The sequence below is a fragment of the Amblyomma americanum genome, chromosome 10 (assembly GCF_052857255.1).
Source record: "Amblyomma americanum isolate KBUSLIRL-KWMA chromosome 10, ASM5285725v1, whole genome shotgun sequence".
NCBI lineage: Eukaryota > Metazoa > Arthropoda > Arachnida > Ixodida > Ixodidae > Amblyomma > Amblyomma americanum.
In genome coordinates this window covers 49543119-49568938 of record NC_135506.1, presented here as the reverse complement: position 1 = coordinate 49568938, position 25820 = coordinate 49543119, and the positions used below count along the sequence as shown (strand labels likewise).

Below are 25820 nucleotides of genomic sequence, written 5' to 3'. Positions count from 1 at the left end.
CTCTGACGAACCGTCACCTTCAAGGCTATCTTTAACGGTTTCGACAAGTGCCGCATCAGTCATCTCTTCCGTAGCCACGGCGCCGTTGTCCACGAACAAAAAGTTTCACAGCTCGACACCGTCGGGCACCCCACCGTTCATGCGTAGTTCATCCCACGCTTCTGCGACCTCGGGTGGGCTTGAAGGTTCGTCTTCAGTGACTGTAGCTTGAATGGCCTTATTTACCTGAGCCTTGGCGAAGCAATTGGTGATCACTTGTGATCCGACCTCTTGCCACGACGCAGCAAGCATTTCGATTGCTTGGTAGATATTCACTTTTGTTGGCCATTCAAGGCGGATGTCCAGGAGCATCTTCTGTATCAATCGACGCCGGTAACAGCATTTAAAGCTGTTAATAACCCATTTGTCTAAGGGCTGTACAAGAGAAGTGCAGTTAGGTGGCAAATGCTGCAGCTCGACCTTAGAAAGCTGTAGGCCTTCCACATGGTGCGCGGAGCAGTTGTCAAGCAGCAAACAAATGCTGCGAACTTGTCGCTTGACATCTTGGTTGAGCTCCTTCAGCCAGTCGTAAAAAATTGCCCGCGACATCCAAGCTTTGGAGTTTGCCACATATTTTACTGGCATCCGCCCTGTTCCTTTAAAACATCCGGATCGGGCATTGAGGAAAATAACAAACAGGATTCGCTTGTCGCTGGCATCAGTGTTGGCGCAAAGCAAAACCGTCACGCGGAGTTTAATTTGCTTTCCACCGCGGCAGTCTTCTCCTTTCAGTGAGAACGTGCGGCTCGGTAACATTTAAAAAAACAGGGCCGTCTCATCAGCATTATAAATGTCGGCAGCTTCATAGTGGCTGAAAATGCCGGGAAGCTTCTTGGCCACCCACGAGGCAGCAGCATCGCTGTCTGCGGAGGCAGACTCGCCAGATACCACTTTTCCGACGACACCGTGCCGGCTTTTAAATCCTTGTAGCCAGCTGTTACTCGCTTTGAAGTCGTCGTGGCCCAGGATACAAGCAAAATCTATGGCTTTCTGCTGCAAAATCGCGCCACTTATGGGCACGTTTTGTGCTCGTCTGTCCAAAAACCATGCAAACACGGCGTTGTCCACATCAGCATACGTCGACGTCTTCAGTCTTTTCTTCTGGGCGCTTGTGCCCGACTCCATCGCACTGCGGATGCTTTGTTCTGCAGCAAGAATGGTTGACAGGGAGCTGGCTGGTATATTGAAGCGGGCAGCGACATCCTTCTTTTTTTCGCCGGCGGTAACCGCATTCAAAATCGAGAGCTTATCTTCAAGCAACAAAACTTATCGTTTCCTCACAGCAGAACTCATCGTAACGAACCGACACCGTAAACACACACCAACACACACACGTCAACACGCTGACGAAGAAGGCTTACCATAACTGCGCCGCAACACCACGAAAAATTTGTCATAGTAGTGCCACCTAGTGTCAAGCTACAAAATGAAAGCTTAAAAGTTGCTACGCTTGCCACGGAGCGGCGATAGCGGCGCTCAACATCATCATCATCACTGAGGTCTGCTTGTTTGCTGCGATTGCAAGCGTTCTGCTCGCGGTCTACTTTACCTTTTAATATAAAAACTTACTTAAACAATATTCATTAAAGTTGCGCACTGCCCGGTCAAATTTCGGGCAAAACATTACAAGATACAGCTCGATGATCAGAGCCACGGATTCGTTACATCAAGGTCAACTGCCGCAACGAGTTCGTTACATGGAGGTCGCCTATACATGGGCTTCAATGGGGGATGTGCTGGGGAATTGAAAAATTTCGTAAAATCCAGGAATTCGTTACATAGAGGTTCGTTACATAGAGGTTCAACTGTATCACGTTCCAAAAGTGAAAGCATTGGAGATGCACCGACGGCGCTGGAGCACGATGCGTTGTCTCAAATGCGGTCTCTTGACGTTCCTCTCACGTCAGTTGGTGCTTTATCGTCATGAAACTCTTCCGTCAAATTTCGTAAATGAGCACCAGTAGGCTTACAGTGTTCGTTATATCAATGTCAACCACAGCAAAACGTTCGTTACACGGAGGTCTCAAATACATGCGTTTCAATGGGGGCGGCGTTGGGGAATTGAAGTTCGTTACATCGAGGAATTCGCTATATGGAGGTTCATTACATCCAGTTTTGACTGTATCTGGTATTACTCACTACTGTGACATATTTTCGGAAAGTCTGCATTAAGCTGCTCTTTGAGGCCTCTACAACGACCTCTGAATGGATGGCGCGTGCACTTCAAATGCAATTTCTCAGCTTAAGTGTTTTTTGCCAACATCACAAGCCTTAGGGAAGCTTTCATTAAGTTTTTTTGGTGCAATTTCAATTAGCCTTATATCATTGAATCCAGGAAGAACTTAACTGTGGAGCTATGCTGCTTCTGTTTGGCTCAGTCAACTATTTAAAATTTTGTGAACCACAATCTCAAGTGGCTATACTGAATAATTTTAAATTTTTATAGGATGATAACTCAACAATATAATTAGCATAGCTCCAGATGGCAGGTCTTTGGCTACAGCCTGTTTTCAATCGGAACCAAAAAATGCAGAAAGTGCCTTAACCGCCCACATGAATTCAACAAATTAGGCTTCAGTTATTTTCCTATAACATGGGAACTAATTGAGATGTGCTGAAACTAATTCCCATTCTTGCCGCATGGGAAGAAAAATTTATATTTCTGTTTCTGAAATGACAACTTCAATATCCTATAACTCATCTTCTATGACAGGCAGGATAATAAATTTACCTTTATTGAACAGTTTGATGTCAAGAAAAGCCAATGGCATGCATTCTAGCAAGTTCCCTGCAGCAAGGTTTCTTGAAAGCTCTCGGCAGAGAATCGCAGAACATGTTGCATAAGTGCACAAGAACTTGTTGCACATAAAATTAAAATTACATACTTGGAATCAGCACGCAGAAATGCATTTTCCCTGGAAATTTAATAATTGCGACTTCGCTGTGACTAGACGCCGTAGTTTGCATCCCAGACTTCTTAAGGGGCACCGCGATGCTTTCCTCAGTGGCGATTAAAGTCATTAAATAGATTTCTCACGTGTTCCAGAGACCAGCGCAAAAAGAATTCTTGAAATACAGTCGAAACCCGCAATAACGAAATCGCCGGGGACAGCAAAAAAATTCGCTTTCGCGAGAATTTCGTTGCCGCGAAAATGAGACAGAAAAGATAGAAAACAGCCCGCAAAAAGAAAATTTACTGCCAAAAGTCAGTCAGCTTAGTTTGCCGAGCCTTGCCTTGCAGCAACTTCATGGTTCTATTCTCACACTGCAAGAAGTGATCCATTGCCACGTCGTCGTCGTGTGCGCCTAAGAACGACCGGATCGTGTCAAAGGCGTCCAACACATTCCTCGGGTTCGGGTTTACCGTCTCTCCATGTTGTGGACCTTGGTCCTCGGTGTCGTCAGTTTCGCACACGTTTTTTGGCTGGCGGAGACATCTCAAACGCAAACGTGCGGACTGCTGCTCATACACACCGCCACCACACACAACGAACACATGTGCACCGCTCGCAGGCCTAGAAGTGCAGCGCTGATGATCTAGTGTCGCCCCCTGATGGTGTCGCTGCGAGGCTGCCTTCCCTGAACATAGCCTCCGAGATGAATAACAACGCGGAACCGATCACAGAGGACACGCGCTGCGCCGGTATGGTGGCTAGCACCGGCTCAAGGTGGCTAAAGTTTTTAAAGTTGTTCCGGCTGCAAGGTTGCCAGGCGCCAATGCTCTCGCTGTAGCCACGCAAGCGCGCTATTGCAGTTTGCTCAATTTGAGTGCTTTTTTGACGCTGCTATTCATAATATGGGAGACAGTATGCGGACCGACGCTGCAGCAAATTTCGTTATCGTGGGATTGCGGTACAAAAATGTTTCGTTACCGAGAGATACGAAATACATTGGCCCCTATGGGCATTTGCCGGGATCTCGGAAATATTTCGTTGCGGCGAGAATTTCGTATTCTCGAGATTTCGGTATCGCGGGTTTCGACTGTATGAGCAGCATGCAAACCAAAGTCTGAGATTGGCCACTAACAATCAGAACCACACCTAGCATACAAGCAGCGGAAGCTTGCACGCAATTGTTTCTTTGCCGCAATAACCCACAGCTGTGCATTTTGACAGTGTCCTCCCCCGCGTGTAAGCGCTGTAGACCGGGCAGGGGTGACTGACTCCTGCATGCGAGGCAACTGCTCAAACCACCACAACATCACTGCAGTAGCGTATTGGCTTGAGCATCCACCCCCCCTTCACCGTTTAGTCCTACCGCCACGAGCAGGCTGACAGATCGAAAGCCGCCACTCACGCCTCCTCCTGGCTGCAGCCTGCAGCTGGCTTCCCTGCGCTGCCTCCCTTAGCTGGATGACCACCTTGAGCACCCGCAGGAAGAACGCCTGCGAGGACATCTTGGAGGTGAGGGCGCCCATCGATGGCAGCTGCAGCTCCCGGCCACCCTTGGGGAGCCGGCCTCCAGCAGTGCTCCCGGGACCGCCCACAGGACCACCCGGCGCCGTGATCACCACCGTCGAGTGTGTGAATCGGTCCTGGATTGTGCCCGCTGCTGTGCGTTGGATGCCCGACGTGCCTGCAGTGGTGAAGCACAGGAGGCACAAGATGCCATTCAAGGCAAGGTTTGCTGCACTGTGCTCCTCGGTAAATTGTTTATATAGAATGATTTTCTGGCCTTTCTGAATATTTTTTTTTCTCTGACACTAATTTGACGTGATGATAATGAGCGCGTAATTCAAGAGTGGCTATAACAATCCCAGTAGAACAAATGAGGCTCATAAAAATATTCATATCGCCCACAGCAGTGCGGGAGTTTGTTCGGGAAAATCCGAAATTCCGCCCCCAGTACACAATACACTCTGGCCAGGGAATTTCACAAATTCACATCATCCCGAAGTTCTTATCAACCGGGATCGTAACACAGCGATTCTACTCTACTGCCGAGAAACTAGGATTAAATTAAACATAATTTCCCTGCCACTCGATTCAAACTCATAAGGCCAATACCGAAAAGAACTCTAATCACAATTCAGACCTTTTCCAGCTTAGGACAGTTCCCCTCTCAGTGAAGTCTGCCTCCTCATCAATATAACATGATAACCTATCTATAAACTTCTTAATGCTGACGCAAAGCCTGACACTAACCGGGCTGTGGAGAGGAAACCGCAGAGGTGCGACCTGCAGCCCTGGCATCATCCCGCTCATTCTCCTCCAGAGCGAGACGCTCAGAGGCCAGGCGAGCATTGAGTGTCCTCAGCTCAGCCAACAGGGCGGCGATAGAGGTCTCGACGGTGGATCCGAGCGACCGTGCTCCCTCGAGCAGTAGCCGCAGGACTACCTGCCGCGCGGAAGGGCATCCCCGAGACAACCGCAGCAAAAGAGATGTGGCATCTTCCAAGCCTTCCTCTGAGCATGCCTTGGACGTCAGCGTCTGTGGGGAAAGACAAAAAAAGGCCAGCCGATGAAACAAACACAGCAAAGCGACTGCTGACGATGATTATGAATTTGTGGCATAAAGGCAACTATGGCCGAAGAGCGCCATGGCACAAGGTGTTTTTGACTTCTCAAGGTGGGGTCAAAGACCCATTTTCCAAGCATTTTCAAAGAGACTTCTACTGGCTTGCCTTGGATCAGCACAGCGAGGCTGGTAATATTGGCATGACGTGTTTAACATTCCAGAGATACATGTGGGCTTTGAGAGAGCCATAGCAGAGGACTCTACATCAACTGACCAGCCGAGAACCTTCACGCGCTGACAGCTCAGCTAGGATAAGGTGGTGCAAGTAGAAAGGTGCTTTAAAAAAGAAAGGTACCAGTTAATACGACAAGGCTCTTATTTGGTGGTGCCCACACTACCAACACATCTTCAGATTGTCACAGAATACACACAGAAATTTTTGCTTTTAGTAGCACCTCTAACCATGGATAGTTTACTGCCCTGCACTTCAAGCAAGCAACTAATGCATGCTGCCACTGCGGTGGCTCAGTGGTTATGGCGCTCGGCTGCTGACCCGGAAGACGGGGGTTCGATCTCGGCCGCGACGCACTAATTTCGATGGAGGCGAAATTCTAGAGACCCGTGTGCTGTGCTACGTCAGTGCACATTAGAGAACCCCAGGTGGTCAAGATTTCCGGAGCCCTTCACTACGGTGTCCCTCATAGCCTGAGTTGCGACCTTCTGAAATGAGTGGGTTGACCTATATGCGGAGTCAACATTTGCAGGCTCTAAGGCAGTTTCGGCTGAGCCACGATCCCACTATGAAAATCTGAATTGCCTGCAGTTTACCAAGCTCGCTCACAGCAATATCGATTTCCCCAACAAGCAGTAGACAATCGTCCAAACCAAGCCAGGGGTAGGAAATTCCAGCTACAGTCGAGCCCACATAACGGCCCGGCCCCACTTAAGACAAACTTTCGCTTACAACGAACAAGACTGGCGCGACCGTCAAAATATACATTGTTTCAATGGCACAAAATGACACGTAAAACGAACGTCATTAAGCCCTGCTGATCGGTTACAGCGAACGGATGGCGTAAACCCGGCGATGGGAGATAACCTGCCTCCAACCCCTTTGTGCGCCCGCACAAACTGGCAGCCCCATTTCGTGCCACTCTCGAGCGAGCTACCCTTTCCCCGCCGACGCGCCTTCCAGCATCACCCTCCCGCCCCTCCTCACAACTCCGTTCCCCTCTCCTCACACTCATCCGCGCGTGGCCTCCGCGATCAACGACGCCGCCTCAAGAAAAAAAAACGTGTTTTGACAAGCAACTGTCTTTAAAGCTGTGGTCCACTTACAACGAACTTCGGGATATAACGAACGGTCGCCGTGTGACGCTCATGTTCGTTATAAGCGGGCTCGACTGCAGTTTTGGTCTCAGCTACTTCAGCATTGCATCTGGTGACAGGAGGAGAGCTGATGTTTACAAGAGCTGATGTGACTACAACATGCTTCATGGTGCTCAATATCAGAGAACAGTGACAGCCACAAGTCTTCCTGCAAGTGCATGTGCCATGCCAGGTAACGCACCTCCACGGCGAGCTTGAGATGCTGCTCAAGCACCACACTCTCCACTTGTGAAGACTCCTCTTCCATGGGCACCACCTCCATGGGCTTGCTAGTGGTTTTCTCTGCGGCCGGCGCTGGAACCACAGGTGCAGTTGGCACTACTGGCGGCGTTGTCGATGGGGCAGAAGCTGCCGCTGCAGCAGCGGCTGCCACTGCAGAAGCAGCTGCCGCTGCAGCTGCTGCTGCCGCCGCAGCTGCAGCCGACGATGCGAGCGCTGCATGTACAAGAACAGCGTTCAATGAGTCCAGAGAACTTTTAGGCCTAAACAAATCTTTACCACATATCGTGAAACCAAGTTAGATGTGGTGCCTTTTGCAAAGAACTGAGCCACGAGACAAATTACTGATGTTTTGTCTGAGCACTGCAGCATCTTCCAGTGTAGGCATGAGACAGTCTTTTCATCCATGCCAAATGCAAAGACATCAGCCAACTCTCGTGGGTTCACACAGCTGCCTAGCTCGGATACAGTGAACACAGTCAAACCCCGCTACAATGAACGCCGTGACAGCGAAATTTCCCCCACAACGAAGTATTTCCAATTCCCCGTCAGCATACCATACTAGCCAATACAGTTATTTTCCCCACAACAAACAATTTTCAGAGCAAGCTTCCACTTCAAATGAAATTTTTTTGAGTAAGCGGCCGAATTTTTTTTTTGCGCGTCCACATGTCAAGTTTTACCAAAAACAGCTGCCGAAGACAGTTTGCATTTTCAATAGCGCAGCTGATATTCCCTGTAGAACCAGAATTAGTGTGCAGTCATGTGCGCATAAACATGTGATACGGTGCCCGACTGCCCGACTACCTGCGATGGTTTTGCAACAGCGCAAACTCCACACTTACGAACTGCGGTCGTTGGTGCGCGACAGCTTCGACTTTTTCGCTCGCTTCACAGAAGGAGGCATAACGAAAATGGGTTCTACAGTTTTAATTTCAGTGTGAAGCAATTGTGTCAACAGAAATCTGTGAAAATGTTAAAACATTATATGATAACTGCTGGCTAGTTTCAGAGCGCTATTTCCGAGGCTCCTTTGTGGAGCAAATTAGGCGTTAGGCCTAGTGACACCGAGCAAGCGCAACGCAACGATCCACTGTCGTCTGTTGCACGGCGCACCGGTGGGTGGCACATTGTTGCAAGAAGCCCGACACCGGCTAGGATGCACTCGAGTCTCGGATTTGCGCCGTAGCCGAGCATAGTGACAACGTTTTTTTTTTCCAGATCTGGTGCACCCCGCATTGACTGAATACAGACACTGCAAGTGTCGGTGTTTCCTGGTGGATGTCTCAACAGAACGACACTCCGCTCGTATGTTTGTACCGCGTGTCACAAAACGTAAAACGTCTTTGAAGAATCGGAGCAACTACATTTCTGGTAAGTCGTCTGAAGGATTAATTTCGAGGTGCATGTGAACACGTCCACATGCGCGCGTATTATACGCCAAAATGAGTCCAGGCAGCGTGGCCTAAGTACAAGTTCACGCACGACTAAAGCAAGGGCGCATTTAAAACGCATTTGGGAAAAAATATTAGTTTTGATAGCGAATGTAGCAGGTGCGTTCATTACGCGATTCCGAGATTTTTCTGAGATTTTCGGAGTGCCAAGAAAATCATCACAACGCCAATTTCGAAACGACTAAAGACCAAAACTGACAAATTTTTGTAAAGTAAACATTGTTCATGAACTGTCTGGTCCAAACTGTCAATGTTCTGGCTCGATTCCACGACAACGACGAATTTTTCGAGTGTCCCGTGAATTTCATTGAAGCGAGATTCGACAGTATTCGAATTGATCTGCGAGGCACGCTTGACAGATGCAGCAGAAACTTTGCACTCATTGCTCTTACAAGAAAATGCTTGTTGTAATGAGCTGCTGGTGCGTGGCGTCTCGAGTTTCCTTTTTCTTTCCTGATGCTCTCGAAAATAATTCAAAGCTCACAGGACGTACATGCTAACTGTTCATCCTAACACACTGCACACTCTGTACATCAATATGATGACTGAAATGAACAGTCCAGAAAACAAGGATGAACAGACAGAAGCTATAGAATTACCATTAGGGCCCAGGTCGCAGGGCCAAGCAATAAAAAAAATTTCCTAGAGCGATTAAGCTATGAACAGGCTATCAGATACTACTCTACGAATCACACTGCTTAATAATTTTATGCATAGCACCAACACTGTATTTATGTCGAATAAGTTCATGCAGTTAATGCTGCACTGCCCAAGTGCCTTGATGCTCATCACACTGATTCCTATCTGCAGACTTTTGCTTTGAAAAGTGTGGTTTTGTCTTGCGTTTTGTATTTCCACAAGTAATCGGATTTCTCCATCTTGCTGCTCTACTGCAGCCTAGTTCTCTTTACATCCGAGGAAGAGTAGACTTGAATGAGGAAGCAACTTCAACTACGCTTAAGCATGCGTTCACAGCTTGGCATCAAATCGGGGGATGCTTGCGCCTGTCACAAAAACCACTGGCTTCCTGTTGGTGGCATCCAGCACCTGCTACACTCATGCTCAAATGAAGCATGACCATACCATGACTTTAAGCACACGAGTTGTTCTTGGCGGCATGAAACAGGGAAAGACGATTCAAAGGTTCATAAATCTGATTTAACCTTACATGAGGGGTGGTTTTTCCTTCCTATTATCCAGTAACAAGGTCTGTGTCACATTCAAATAAATACAGCGATCTCTACCACATGCAGCGTGGCACAGCAAGAGAGAATGATTCTCACCTTCAGCGACAGTAGTGGGGTGGACGTGCAGCGGGGGCTGCTGCTGCTGCTCCTGCCGAGAGCAAGAGGGGACCTCGGTGGCGCGGCCCAGGAGTGCTCCGTCCAGGTCCAGTGAGGAGGCAGCATTGTTGGCTGAGGAAGGCGGCGCAGGCGTAGCCTCTGCGGATGGCTTGTTCTCCTTCTCCTGGTCTGGAATCGCCATGGAGACCAGTGCCAGCAGCCGGAGTAGGCGGTCCGTCAGCACCGAGCTCCGCTTCACCACGGGGTGCGCCAGCAGTGAGATGAGCTGTGCCAATGGTGATGACTCGAAGGACCCTGCGTGGGAAGTGAACCAAGTGGGCACATCACAACAAAGAACCTAACACTGTAATCGGGAGCTCCAGATTAATTACAGCCGCTTGGCACAGAAGTCTCTGTACATAGGCATATTTGCATGTTCTCTAATAAAAACTAAAAAAAATTACAGCAGTTAGCAACAATGGGCTATGGTCCTTGATGCCCTATATTACTCTGCTCACCAATCGCCCAATTTCGTCCAACATTTAGCTTCTTGCTCAGTTAACGAGAGAAATTTTAAACTACTTTTTGTCGTGGAAGAATCCTATGTAGCGGTCCTGAATGTGGGCAGAGTTTCACTGCAGACTTAAGTTGTATCTGACTGCAGAAGCCACAACACAAAGAACTTTTTCTCTACAGCAGAACACAACAGCCATTCGGTCAGTGCTGTGAGCACGCAAGAAAAAAAATGTTCATGCAGTCAATTCACTCACCTGTCGCACCTTCCTCCTCTGGAGCTGCAGCCTTAGGTGTGCGCTTCCCTGCGCTGCCACCCGAAACACTGCAATCAAGCCGCACGAGGACGCTCCAGAAATCGCCGTCCTTGCCGGGCTCAGCAGCCAGGGGCGACGCTACAGCAGATGTCGAAGGTGCCGACCGTGATGAAGGGCGGCAAGAGGACACGCCGACATTCGTGCTGGACTTTCCCAATGCCGCAGGACCCGGCTGGCCACCGCGGACTTTCTCCGGCAGGAAATGGACGGGGAAGCTTTTGGCCAATGAGATCAGTGTGTCCAGGACATGCCTGGGATGGGAGAAAGGCAGAGCAGAAAGAAGAGAAACATCCCATTTCAATATCTCTCCTACCCAGGGTGTTTTCGCATGCGTGCACATGAGGGAGGAAGCTGGTCTTTAAAAAAAAAAGTTTTATTAACTTCCGACCCTTCAGGGTTCATGTTTTTTTTTGCGTGCAGATTCCTAACACGTAGGGGTGTGCAAATAGTCTAAATTTCGGATACGAATTGAATATGTTTGATATTCAGTTCGTATTCTTATTTGAGAATTTCCGAATACTCGCCAGCCATCGTACACTGTGACCACTTTCGTAAATTCAACCGTGGCAAAACCACAATATCAAGGCAAATTGCCCGACGATTGAGTTTAAAGTTCTAGGAAAACAATACAAAGGTCCTGTTCCCTTTCTTTGATATTGTTTATCTTGCATGGACCGATCGTATTCAGATGCCTTAGGCATGACCTCGTGTGAAATTCCGCAAATGGGCTTTCCCACATATCACATGATTGTGGGAAAGACTGCCAATGTTTCACTTCGTACAATCGCAACCTGAAAGCGCACTTTTTATCCTTCTGTAATATGTAACATGCCGCATTTACACGATTGTAAGTCGACCTATTTTTCATAATTTTAAAATCCGAAGTGGGAGGGTCGACTTAAAATCGAAACTAAAGCATCCCACCATAAATAACGGCGAGACAACCGAGATATCAGGCATGCTACAGCATCGTTAGATTTTTGCTGCGCGGCTCCCCACACGTGGCCGCAGATTGCATCTGCTGATAAGCGACGGCGGCCCAATAACACAATCCCATTCTACTCTTAACAGACGTCGTCCAAGTTTATTTTTGTTTAGTTTCAATAGCGCACTCGGCGCTCTGGTTGATGGAAGGGCCGCTGTTCCAATGGCGGCAGCACCCCCACTCGGAAATGCAGTGGTGCTGGGGAGTGTCGGTAGCCGACGGAAGAGCCGACGCCGCTCACGCGTAGTTTCTCTTTGGCCTTGAAACATTTGACTACTGCCGGCCGCCTTTCACAAGTTTTTAATGCAGTGCTTCGTCATTTTTCTTTTGTGCTCCGAGTCCGGTAAGTGACCGGCGCTCGTTCACCACTACATTCAAGATGGCTGTCAATCTTTACACCGAAGAAATGAATAACGGCGCGCCGGGCCGCAAGTTCGATGTTCGCAACGGGTGATGAGCTGTGGCAGCTGCAGCAAGGCAAAATTTTCAGCTGTCCCACGCAATGCCGTGATGTGGCTGTTTGCGAAGCGCGGGATTTCGCTGCACGACGGTGTTAGAATGACAAGCTGTGGGACCGCACCAGCGATCACGACGGCAACGCTAGTGAGGACGGCGGCGCAAAGTGTGGATGAGCAGTCCAGTGACCAATACATTTTCGTTTTGGAATGTGCCCACGGCACGGGCGCTCCCGTGCCTGGCAGACGATAGCGGCTGGCGATAAGCGGAGGTCGCAGGATAGTGCTACCGCGTTATATTATTAAAGGCCAGGCGTAAACGACCTTTAATTAAATGACCACCAAATAAAGCGAAATTCAAGCTTAAAGGAGGCCTCTTGGGATGCTGGAATTCTGTGCGTCAGCACATTGCGCCCACATGGTTTCAACTTCGCACGGTTCTTGAACGTCTTCCACCGCACGAACTTTTTTAACAGCAGCCAGAGTTCGTGGAACTCATCTTTGCCAAATCTTTCGTTTCAAATACGGAAAGAGGTAGCAGTGAAGCGCGTGGGAGGCATACGGCTTCACGGAGACGGCGAGCGCGGGAGGAAATGGTGCATTTTTAAGCGAGGTCAGCGTACCCGCGGCAAAACGCACCACAACCGACTTTTCTATCGTAAAACCGTAAATAACTGGAGTTTCGATGGCAGGCAAGACACCTCTCATTATACACAAGCCATTGCAGAGTGCATATTGCCTAATACAATGCGATTTTGGCTCTAGTCGCTAGGTCTAATGACGGAGGCCAATGCCGACGGAGCGCTTGCTTCAGCCGTTTCTCGGTTCTTGTTCTTTTGCCCTCTTCGCGTTCTCCTTCTGGGCCCATCGTACTGCAGGCGCAATGCAGTTCCCGCAGCAGCGTTTCCTTTCCCGTTTAGAATTTGTCCCAACCCATGCGTTCATCGGCGACATGCCGAGGGCAGCACAGCCAGGCCGAGCTCGTGAAAGCGGTCCCCGCCAGTCATCTGTGCACGTGTCACGCGGCGAAATTTAGTCATTAGAAGCTTTAGAATGTGTGCAGTACAACTGACCTCTTCCTCCAGCATAATGGCAATAAGTTCGCGATTTTTTCGGTAAAATTTGATTTTCCGGATTGCCCGATTTTTCGGTCGTTTTCGCAGTCCCTACAGGGTCCGAAAAATCTGTCGTCGACTGTACACCGGGCTGTGCCGGGACCCGAGCGTCAGTTCGAATTAACCGTAAGTTCGGATTAACCGATTTCGAATCAACGAGCTTTTACTGTACTTCATTGTGATACTTTGTGCTCATCCCTGCTTTTAGTCAAAGCCACTCTGTAGTATTAATAAACAAATAAATAAATACCAAGAACTCGGCAGGAACAACCTTCATTGTAGAACTAGCCAGCACGACCCTTAATCTTGCCAGAAGTGTCCTTCCCAAACCTGCCCTCAAAGGATACAGTGATGGACCAGCTAACCTGAAACGACGGAGCAATGACAAAGAACTACAGGTGCCCCATGCAGATAATGCTTGCATAAGAGTGCTGCATGCACCTCCTTGAAGCCAGCACCTCCCACAGATGAGGCAGATTGCTGAAACACCTAGGCTGCCAACATGACACCACCGTCCTACTACTGCATCCGGTAGCTTTGTGTTGCCAAGGAGCTCCGTCATGTACAGCCACACAAAGTCTCCCCCGTAGCACTCACCGACAGACCACAGGCGATGCCTGAGGGTGGATGGTGACCTGTGGACAGGGCCGGCGACTGCTGCAATGCCGCACAATCTGGAAGACGCTTGTGCGGCAGCCCAGCGCGGCATCCAGGCTGATGGAGAGCCAGGACGGCTGCTGCTGACTCGCTGCCTGGCCCTTGTTCAGCTTCTTGCCCCGTGTTGTGTGCTGCTGATGCGAGCCCGGGCTGGCTCCGGTGGCTCCGGCGGTCGCCACACTGTCCAGCACAGAACCAGCAGCCTCCAGGGGCCTGTTGTCCTTAGTCTTTTCCAGGATGGACAGCAAGGACTGCGCAGACCAGAACAAGCTATGGCACTCCAAGAAAGCACACCACAATCACACCCCCAAAAAATATGAAAGCATGTAGATGAACTCTAAGGACCACCATGCTAAAGCCTGCTTCACATGCAAGCGAACCGCTCACGAATTCCGCCGCAGCGGCGAATACAGCCTCTCTCAAGTGGCGGAGGAAGCTCCAGCGGCTGGAGCGGTGAGGTTCGGGCAAGTTGCAAATTTTCGCGACGGCGACGCGGCAGCACCGCATCTAAACCAATGTACGCCGCACGTACAAACTTTTGTTTAAAAAATAAATTGTATAAAGTGCTGTTTAGTGCTGAAAATGCAAGAATTAAATTTATTTAAATAAACTGAAAAGAAATGACAAAATAATGCTTATATATTACGCTTTTTTGTGTTTGCAGGCCACCAAAACCAGTTGCAAGCGCATGTCTTTTGCCAGCAACATTGGTTTTCGCAGCAATGGGAAACGCGCAGCGGCGATGCATGTGAAGCGAAAGCTCGCGAACCGCTTCGCAGCGCCGCGCCGCTGTTCGCCAATTTGCTTGCATGTGAACTGCCCTTAAGGGTTTAGCATTCGAATGAGGTTAGCTTTTTTTTTTTCAATGCAATGTGACTCCAATGGGCCACACTGTGTTCAAATTTGAGCTAAAAAAAAAATTGCCATAACTGCACATATATGAAGTGACGACGAATACAATAACGCAAGGGGGTAAAAATTGAGACCTCATGAATATGAAAAATTTATATATGTTACGATAACATAGTCAAAGTTTGTTCAACTACAGCCAAGGTGCCAAGAGCTAAGAAAAAGAAAATAGGGTACGCAACAGTAAGCAAGCAATGGATACGTCGATAGTATTTGAAAGGTAACACCGCAGAAACATCAACTGCAGCACATCTGACGAGGCGTCAACGCATGCAGTCTCCCATGCTGTAGTGGCCGCTGTCATTGCTTCGTCAGGGCTGTCAAATGCTTCGTGGTGGTGCCCAATCCTGTGCTCGCTCCCTCCTTTCCTTTCCGTACTCCCCTCCACTCCTTCAATGTCTCTTTCTCTTTCTCGATGGCCAGCACGCCCTATCCACGTTCGTAGCCGACCTCTCCTACTAGTGGACAAAAACACACGTGGCTGATGTACAGATAACCTTTACTCCTCTGCCCTTCTTTACTGTCTGTCCAACCCCAAGTCACATACAGCACCCAGTGCACTCGTGCTAATTATCGCAACTATGAGGTACATTAGCACCCTCCCATGGCACTGACTGCAACTAGGCCTGTCGTAACAGATGCCTTTGCATCTGCTACAATGCATTCGACGAAGTTCTGTGAGTACGCTCATTCATGTGCACAGGTGGAGCTAATGAGACAGTAGACCCAGAAGCAGGAACAAGAGGAAGGCATTAAGGGGGACCCACATGGAGCGTTTTTCTCGCAGAAAACTGGCGTCCGGCCGCCGGGCGGCCGTTCGCCACCGATCAAGCCGGGCTAGATATGACCGCCTGGCGCTCAGCCGCCGGCCGGAAGCGGCCAACGAGAGCTATCAGCGCGGACCAATCAGGGCGCGACTGCGTCTGGCTTCCGCCTGCTTCTACAACATGGCCGCACCTGCCGAAGCGGCCGCTCGCTTCAGCATGAACTCGCCGTTGCCGCTACACTGTGCCTCACGTTCATGGCAAGCAAAAGTCACATGGAGCTTCCGCTTGGTCTGAAGACGCCCGCACCGCAAAATTTTAGCAAAGAAACGCGCCAGAGTTTCAGAATGCTTCTGGATTTAAATTTAAAGCTGCTAGGCTTAGCCACTACGCGTCGCGTGACGTCAGGAAGCGCGGGAGGTACAAAGAGGTTAACTATTTTGGTTCAGAAAGGGGTCACAAAGAATAATTCGTTCTCTTTGTCGTCATGGGATCGATGCTAGCTTAATCTTAAATGCAAAGCTGTTCTTTTCAGCATATTAATAAGCATATAGAATCACGCCATTTCCAGTAATGCTGAAATCCTGGCGGCTGCGGTCTGGCGGCAGCCGCCCGTTTTCCGCCGCTTGTGGTGCTGCACGGTGGCGGTGCGTTGGCGTTCCGCCGCGCTGCTCCAAATCCGCAGCGCAAGTTCGCTCCTTGTGGGTCGCCCTTTAAGCAAGTGCAATAAGAAAAGAGCAGTGCATGCTCAGAACACATGACTGGTGGCATGTGGAAAGCCTGGTGGCCTCTCAAGATGCCCACAATGCAGCAGTGCCAGCAGCGCACGCAGTGAGCAGCAGCAGCAGTGGCACACCTTGACAACCCAGTGTCGTGTGGGTGGGTGGTAGCAGAGGTTGCGGAGCACGCGATGTAGCCGCCCCGTGTTGAGGCGCGGTTCATCCACGAACAGCAGCACCAGCAGGCAGGCCAGGGCCTCATGGTCCAGCAGCTGGCGGCCACGCGCCTGCTGCGAGGTGGGCGGCCCCAGGGCAGCCCCCGATGAGCCGCCACCCGCGCCGCCCCGGGAGGAGAGTGCATTCCACGTCCACTGGCCCCGGTGGTGGGGCACCGTGTGGATGGTGTAGCGTGTGCCCATACGACCCGCTGCACAGGCATGGCACAGGTACCACAGAGTGCGTGATGAGCAGAAGCACAAAAACTTGCGAAACTACAAATATTCAAGCCACTTACTAGTGTGCGGTACTACAGTGAAAGCTCGTTAATTCACAACTCATTAATTCGAAATTTTGGATAATTCGAAATAGTCATCGTGGTCCGGTCCGCAGTGCATAGAAGTCTATGCGCGTAACAGCTCGTTAATTCACTCAAAAATAGGCGCCGCCACCCATAATTCGAACTGCGCGCCGCCAAGCACCGCTGTTGAAAACCATCGTTGGAAGCTTTCACGGTAGAACGACAGATGGCACTACCATCGGGGCGCCGCTAGGGTGCTGGAACAAATACTAACCAGTCTTTCCTGCCGCGACTGCTTAGAGGAACGACGTTTTAGTGTTTTAGCCCTCGCTTTGCACGCCGCTTGCTGTAAGCTTGTGTCCGCGAGATGTGTTCGCGTGGGAAATACTGCGCCAAGACGGTGAAGGAGAAAGTGGCGATTTTACGCGAGGTGGACGAACGGAAGGCCAGCAAAGTGGAAATCGCAAAAAAGCACGGGATTCCACCAAGCACGTTGTCGACCTACGTCCGAAATAGGAAGGCCATCGAGGATGTCTACGAAGCCGAAGATTTTGCCAGCAACAGAAAAAGGCTCCGATTAGCCAAGTATTAGCCAAACTGTTTCCACCACTGTGGCTTTGCTGCCGGAAGTATAGAAGAAAGTGGCAACGATGGGAGTCTAGAGCCTCTGCCTGCGGCTGTGCGTGCTGTGCTGCAGGACGTTAGTTTTGATGATTACATTGAAGTAGACAGCGATGCAGCAGAGTGCGGTGCCCGAAGTGATGAGGACATTGTCGCTGAAATTGTTGGGGAGCAATCTGTCCCAGAAGAGGTAGAAGACGAGGACGACGAGGAGGAGCAAGAGCCCGTGCGTCCGTCCGCGGCAGAAGTTATGGGAGCGCTGAATGTCGCGCGCCTTTTCTTCAGCTTTGAAGAGGGGGAAGAAGACTCCCTGCGTCGCATTCGCACGGCTAGAAGACCGAGTGACTACGGTAGCCCTCAGAGAGAAGAAGCAGAAGATGATAACAGATTGTTTTGCTAAATAAATGTTTTTCGTGCCCTCCGGGCATCAAACGCGTCCATTTTTGCTCACTTTCATTAGTTTGAATTTTGGTTAATTCGAACTGGCCTGGCGGCCCCGTGGAATTCGAATTAACGAGCTTTTACTGTATACGCGGATTTTTACAGTATATGTCCTGAAGAAGCTCAGGCCTTCTCGGCCTCAGCTGCTTCCTTCCTCCATGCTTCAGTGCAGCTACTACACCTGGGAATGAGACCCGCAGTCTCATGCCTAAAACAAAGCGCTGCTGATCCACTGCTGCCCAAGCAGCCGACGTCTTGCATCTACTGGCAAAGCGAACGGCCTGTGGTCCACATTGAACTACACTCTCCCCACAATACCTAACGTTATGCGTCCTCCCCCTTCCTGTGCTCACCTGCTGAGCGGAGGATGCGCGACAGAGCTGTGCCGCCGTGCGAGGAGAAGAAGCGCTCCTGCATCTGCCGGTGGCGGGCCTCGAGTTCCCGCCGCAGCGAGTGTGCCTCCGAGGCCAGCTCTGAGGGCAGCAGGGCCAGCAGCGAGTCATCCATGTCGGCCAGCACCTGCTGCCGCAAGCCCGGTGGCAGCGTCTGGATGAATGAAGCTGGGTCTACGGGGGCATCTGGGTTGCAGTTCTGAGCAGCCAGTCGCTGCTGCTCAGCGCGCTGCTGTGCCAGCACCTGCAAAGGAGCGCAATAGACAGTTGGCAGCGCTCTTCTCACAAGATGAAACTTTCCGAGTTTTCAAGCAAACACTCTCACATATTGTGGGGTGACTGCACTGCCTTCAGTACGCCCACCACTTCACAACGAAGGTGAATTGCTAGCTCGCAGTGATGAATACGTAGAGATGCAGTAGGCGTGACACTGCTTCGCTGTGGCACCCGCTAAACAATATGATGTGGAGCCAGTTGGGAAGCAGGCTCTTGAATAAATGCCAGTGCCCTCGACTCCTCATCTTGTTACACAGGCAAGGATCCAAGTACAAAAAATAAATGGAAGAAAGAGAAAATATGGCCACTCGTAGGAAATCCAGAGAAGCTGAAAATTCTGGCTGCAATACCTTTACGAATTATGCACCAGCCTGGTTCTACCCTAAGATACTACTGTCTGGCCTTCGACTGCTGCCACGCTCTTCCAGCACATCATGCCTTGTCAATATATACGAAAGCCCAGGGCTTAAAGTGAGGGGGGTCTCAGGACCCCCTCCAATATTGATGAGGAGTCTGAGACCCCCCTCGTATTCATTGTCTTTGGGTATTGGCAAATCAGAATCTGCCTACAGTGATCTTTTTTTATTTGCAAGCGAGCATACACAGACCCGCCCTTCAAATTCATGCACCATGGTCCACTGTACACTGTTCTGATAGCTTCACTGTCTTTTCCGTTGTTTTGTTGACCTTTTGTTTATATGAAATTAAAACTCGCTTTTTGTATAAAGTGTAATGAAAGCACATTTCGGTTGGCAAAAATTTAGTCTTGCAATGTCTCCATCTGAACAGTCTCGACAGGCTGTTCAGAAATGCTACCTTTATCCATGTTTTCAAAAATACTGTAAAGTTGTGGTTTCATAGATATGCATACCGTAGAATTATCGACGCTTCATTTCACTGTAAGATGTTTTACTTCAGATACCACGAACACAATGGCAGAGCGTGGGGTCGCTTGTTTAAGGTCTGTGTCATGAATTGATGATTTCTCCATGAACTTTGTATAAAACTGTTAAAAACCCAAGAAAAAAATAAACCACCCTTAAATTTATTTCTCCCCTGCGTATAAAGCAGTGTAAAACAGACTGCCAGCAGCTTTCTCTCTCTCCGTCTATTACCCTCTCCACCTGAGCTCAAATAACTAGACACCTCCCTCCAACGGAGCCCCATCTGACCAATGTACCACCATGCTTTTGCAGTCGGTGAATACAGACAAAAGGTGCAACGGTGAAGCCAGAATCGCAAGCTTTGCAGCAGAACCCCATTAGCAACCATATAACTTATGGCACCTCAACCCTTCCCCATCTCCTGTCCCCAGCTCCCCCTTCTCCTGTCCATACGTCCATTGCACCTTAGCAATTACATTACAGGTTTTCCGTACACTTCTGAAAGTATTCGATAATTCTGACTATTCGGTCAAATAGTAAACTATTCAATAATCAATTCGATCTGAACTTCTGATATTTTATTTTTATACTGCAGACCATACATATACATGGCCCAGGCAGGAGGGGCATCCGAGGCAAAAACATGAGTACACATATAACAAGCATACAGCTGTTCAGAAACAAATTTCACACAAAAAATTCATAACGAGCGAACTACAATTAACAGCGCAAAAATTGACGCTCCAGTTCTTTAACAAAGTCACAGGCTGCGAAAGTGTGCGAAGGCAGGGAATTCCATTCACTGGTAGTCCTGGGAAAAAAACTATGCTTATAGGTATTGGTTCGTGCAAAAATTGGGGCCAAGGAGTGAGGGTGTGTGTGTCGAGTTTTCCTGGTGCAATGTGGCTTAACACAGTCTGGCATGTTTAACCTCAGCGTACCTGAGACGCAGTTATGCAAAAAAGCGAGCCGACTAATTTTTCGACGGGATTCCAATGTTCCTATACTATGTTGCTGCATCAATAAGGAAGGAGAATCGTGCCTTTTATATTTGCTAAAAATAAACCGGACAGCCTTTCTTTGGACTCGCTCGAGCTGCAATATGTCCTTCTTATTGTGCGGATCCCATACAATGGAGGCATATTCGAGCTTGGCTCTAATGCAGGCATTATAAGCTAATAGCTTAACTTCGACAGGTGCACCTTTAAGTTTCCTCTTTAGGGACCACAGCTTACTAATAGCGGAAGAACAAATGGCGGATATATGCGGAGACCAAGTTAGTTTATTTGTTAGCGTCACACCAAGATATTTATGCGTGTCTACTGTTATAATATTGTTGTTAAGCAAGTAAGAATAGGTGCTGATATTTTTCTTCCTTGTAACTAGCAACAGAACTGTTTTTTGTGCATTTAGTTGCATTCCCCATCGAATGCACCACTCATGAATAGCCTCTAGGTTTGCTTGTAATATTGTATGGTCATTTGGTGCTGTGATGTTCTTAAGGGGAGAGGCTCCTCGAAACAACTTTTTTTTTATTATTTGTACCAGAGACTTCAAAATTCAGCCAACTAGACAGTTTTTTATGCAGATTTCAAATATGCAGTTAGTTTTTATGTAGCTGCTACAATTCTAAAGTTATATTATACTTAATGACAAATTATAACGATTTTATGGGCACTTTTTTATGCACTAAACTTTCACAAAAGGTATTGTGCTATAGCTTATTTAGCTCTTTGTAGATCACAGAGTGCCAATATCTAGTCAAAAAACGTGTTCAGTTATTGGAAGTTAGACAAAAAAATTGACACTTCAACCATTGCTTTCTTCAGTTCCCTGAAACATAGCTTCGTTATATTGTAATTACTGACGACCGATAATGAAATTTCAAGTAGATATCGGCATTCTACATACCTTCAAGAATATGTATGCCAAATTTCGTTAGTATACACCAATTCTAAGAGTACAAAAGGCTTCTCGGAAGACACGAAAATATAAAAAAATTTCAAAATGAGAAAAACAGGTTTGAAAGTTTCAAAACATTCTATTCTTCAAAATGCGATTGTTTTCCGATGAATCTTGGTCACACCCAAGAGCAGCTTTACAGAAAGCACACACAGTTTCTAGAAGGCTCCTGCGCTGTAGCTTGGCCCTTCCCGGCTCCTACGGTTGGTCTCCTCGGTGCGAGCCCTTTTCACTGCGCTCCGACGGTGCGCCCTTGCTTCTGCGGTTCGCTTCAAGTTCATCTTCTTTATCCGCATGCAATCAGAATGGTCGCTGCGTGCAACCAACTCTTCTGGGGGAAGTACCCCAATCTCTTGAAGGACTTCTTCAAACCCGGCATGGCCTTTGTTGTACCACAGCACGGCAATAGCCGTGGCTGTCTCCACAGATGTCCGAGAAGCAAATTTTGTTTTTGGACACAGCAGCCATATTTTACTATTGAGCGACTCCGCTGCGTTTTGCGTCTTGCCATGAAGGCACCGAGCCAGGAGCTTCTCATCAGTAAGGCGCTTATATATAGGCATAATTGCCAAGCCCTGAGCTTTTGTCAACAAAGGGGTATGGCGTGGTGTAGGCTCCCCCAGTGCTTCAGCACGCCTATGTTTGCACCAGGAATCTGGTTCAGCAGGGCAAAATTTGTGGCTGCTGGCCCCATCACTGGAGCAACAATGAAAATAGGAGGCCCATATAGCAGTGTACATGCTGCGCACGCTGCCTTTGTTATTTGTTATGGCTATTTGATAATATGTCTGCAGTTTCTGGATGGCTGTGACAGATAGCTTTTGACCTCGTGGCAGTGGTGTTGTCATTTTTCGCAGAGCAGTGCCTAGGCGTTTTGCAACGTGGTTAGTGCACTCTTCTTTTTCGATGACAGTGTCACCGTACACCTCAGCCCCACAGACGGCAGTATAGGCTTTGCTGTCACCGTCGCTCAAGAAAGTTGTGAACCGCAGTGGGGTCTCATATGACAAAGTCCTCTGCCATATGCGCACTGCTGCCTCAGGTTCCATTGCATGAGATGAACATTCAGTGTTCTTTTCGCATACAGGGCGATGAAAGGCTTGCCATACCTCATCATCATCACCCATGGGCTTGTGGATACTGCAAGCAAGACAGTAATTTGAAAGCACTTCAAAGTCCAAGCAAAGGCCTGTGTCCAGGGACACAGCTGTGCCCACTCCGTTGTGGCTTTTATGGCCCCTTTTTTGCCACGTGCCGTCAAACATGACCGGCACATCGCCGCCGCCAACGGCGTCCTTTGCCACCTTTCGTGCCTGTTCCAAGTTTTGGCGAACAGCTTCCATTGCAGCACCATGGAGCTTCTTGGAAATAGCATGGAATGTCTTGTGATGCAGTGGTTTTCGAAGGCCGATGATTGCGCAAAATCGCGAAAGCTGGTCATATCCAGCACCTATAGCACGCGCTGCCAAAACAGCCTTCACGTTTACGGCGAAGCCGTCGCGCGAGCTCCCGCTGTCGTAGCGAGTGTTCGCCCCGGGGTCACCGCACTCACCGGCCGAAATGATCCGCTTCGACGTGTGCGTGAATGAAAGCACAGACTCTGGGCAGTCGGGATTTTCGCAGCGTAGCTCTAAGTACGACGAAAGCCCTTTGCGCTTCTCAGACGGCGAGTTTCCGTTCGCGGCAAGTAGGGCATGCCGATCCTGCCACCAGTGCCGTCAATGCGCCGATCTCGCACAACACCGTGCTAGCAGCAGGGGCACCGACCGACCTTGAGTCACTTTTGAAGAATCCCATCTTTTTCTGCGATGCACTGACGAAATCCATAGCAGCGTCGATTTCACAACTGTCGCGGTGACCGGTGTCGGCGGTAGGCCTAACCGACGCCGGAGCGTCGCGGGCGTCATTCCCGGCTGTCGTTTTTTTAACAGTCTTACGCCGTTTCCCTCGGTACTTGTGCCGAGTTCGATACTTCCGGGCGTCGGAACTGCACTTTTTCGGGCTAGTCATCACGAAAACGCGGAAAGAACACGGGAAACTGTGCGGCTTTCGAGAACACGCAGCAGCGGTGGTTCGGCTTTACTGCACAAAAGGAGCACCGCCGTCCAATGGCGGCGCCGCGCTGCATGGCGCGCAATTCAAAACACGCGACAGTCTCGTCTCCTTTCTCGTTTTTCTTTTATTCTCCGTGAACATACGAGACTGACAGCCATTGAACCTTGGAGGAAAGGGCTGACGCTGCACGCCCCGATGATTGCAAATGGCGGGCGGTGAGGCTGGATTGCGTGAGAACGATGCAAACGGCGCGGACTTTCTAAACTTTCGGTGGATTATAGAGTTACCGCCGCTCACTTAGGCGCATTTTTTGGTAACTTCTCGTGCGAATTTCGGCTTGATATTTACAGAAATAAAAGCTTATACACCAAAGATGACAATGCAGCTTAAAACGAAAAAGTGATTTTTTTTTAGAAAACCGCGACTTTTCGACCCGCGTCTCCCCTTAAAAAGCACACAATCATCCGCGAACAATCGGATAGCAACGCCACCATGAACGACATCAGACAAATCATTGATGTATATCAAAAACAATAGCGGCCCCAAGACGCTGCCTTGGGGGACACCAGAAGTCACAGAAAGCGTTTTTGACGAGAAATTCATAATTTCAACGAACTGCTGCCTATCTCTAAGGTACGCCCTTATCCACTGCAAAACGCAGGAAGGAAGACCAATGCATTCCAATTTGTACAGCAACTTTCCATGCGGCACTTTATCGAAGGCCTTCGAAAAGTCTAAAAACAGCGCATCCAGCTGGCCATTCATGTCAAGAGCTTGTGCGAAATCATGAACAGTACAAACAAGTTGGGTAACAGTTGACATGTGCTTCCTAAAACCGTGCTGATACTGTGATAGAAAGTTGCGGCTTTCTAGGAAATCTCTGATGTAGGTGGCAATGACGTGTTCAAAGAGCTTACAGCACGTACTCGTGATTGAAATGGGGCGGTAATTTGACACAGATAAACGATCATTTTTGTAAATGGGAACCACACGTGCTTTCCTCCAGTCATGTGGTATTTCCCCTGTGGCAAGTGATAAGTTGAAGATATCTGTTAAGAATGGAGATAGCTGTTCCGCGTACCGTCGCAGAAAAGAATTCGGTATATCGTCAGGACCAGAAGGTTTTTTAGCACCGAGTTTTAAAAGCATAGCTGTGACCCCTTCCCTAGAAACCACGAGATCATCCGCGCCTGCTGAGTGTGTACTGTGAACCCTGAATTCTTCTGCGGCAGTGAATACACTCTGGAAGTAACCGTTGAAATGTTCGGCGATTTCAGGGGGATCAGATATTGTTGCATCTCCGATTTTAATTTTCTTAATTTCCTTTTTGCTTCCATTTAGGTGACGCCAGAATTTTCTGGCATCGCTTTTTATGAAGGCAGTAAGACGATGACCAAAGTAATTACTTCTAGATTCCCTAACCTTTGCCAATAACTCTTGCCTTAGTTCATGGAAGCGTGTAGTTGTCGTGTTGTGGTGCCTCCTTAGTCGCTTCATCTTACGTTTGGTATGGATAATGTCACGGGTAATCCAGGGAGTGAAGCGTCGGCTACGAAGATTCCTTGAGGGTACATAGTTATTAACACAAAATTTGATGGCGCCGCAAAACTTTTTCCAGGAAATTTCAACATTATTATTATTATTATTAACATTATTATTATCCGAAATTTTGAAGTATTCGTATCAAGCTAATATCGTTTCTGAAATGCTTGCTTCGTGTGATTTCAGTTTGACATACTTCTCACAGGATGACACTGCAGCATGTGCGCTCAGGTAAAGGCTTGTGACGTCGTGTGCCAAAAGCAATCGAAATATTCGCTACGAAATTATCTGAATATAATTAATCGCTCCAAACAAACAAACAAAAAGACACTATTCGCACAAGTCTACATTTCTGCCATTCTTTGAATTACAAAAATTAGCACTTGGTGCTCCAGATCTTCCCACAAGAACAAATTCATGCTGATCTCGAAGTCCGTGCACAGTCAAGCGGCATGAGCAAGACAGGGCAGCCCACAGAATGCCACTTCAGTGCCACTGGGCCAAAACAGAGAGAGAAGAGATATGCCCCCACCTCTTCCTGGATGCTGGGGGGCAAGGCAGCCAGGAACTCTGGATTGACCTCCGTGAATGTGGCGGCCCCTTCAGCCGAAGAGGCCGACGCCTGCTGTTGCTGCTGCTGCTGCTGGGCGTGCGTACGCAGCCGCTGTAGCCGCAGTTGCTCTGCTATCACCTCCTGGCGGATGTTCTCCGGCAACGCAGCCAGGAAGGACGGGTCCACACCCTCGGGAATCTCCACATCTGCGTGGAGATGCAAAGTGCGTTATGCACGCTGGGGCATTCCTGATGAGGAATGAGGGCCAGATTTCAGCTAAGCCACCGGACGCCAAAATCTCG

At 48.9% G+C, this 25820-nt stretch overlaps 1 protein-coding gene and 1 pseudogene across 16 annotated transcripts in view; both read right to left on the bottom strand.

Moving 5' to 3' along the window:
* Positions 1-25820, bottom strand: part of HUWE1 (HECT, UBA and WWE domain containing E3 ubiquitin protein ligase 1) — a 158033-nt gene that overhangs the window by 17405 nt on the left and 114808 nt on the right. For all 16 annotated transcript variants that reach the window (XM_077640245.1, XM_077640244.1, XM_077640256.1 and 13 more), the window contains 9 exons: positions 25498-25724; positions 18208-18490; positions 16413-16702; positions 13824-14134; positions 10612-10922; positions 9842-10156; positions 7067-7320; positions 5184-5469; positions 4336-4614 (listed from right to left, as the gene is read on the bottom strand). In XM_077640245.1, the coding sequence (XP_077496371.1) occupies positions 4336-4614; positions 5184-5469; positions 7067-7320; positions 9842-10156; positions 10612-10922; positions 13824-14134; positions 16413-16702; positions 18208-18490; positions 25498-25724 (2556 nt within the window). The remainder of the gene's footprint in view (positions 1-4335; positions 4615-5183; positions 5470-7066; positions 7321-9841; positions 10157-10611; positions 10923-13823; positions 14135-16412; positions 16703-18207; positions 18491-25497; positions 25725-25820) is intronic.
* LOC144107252 (uncharacterized) lies at positions 21388-23524 on the bottom strand (annotated as a pseudogene).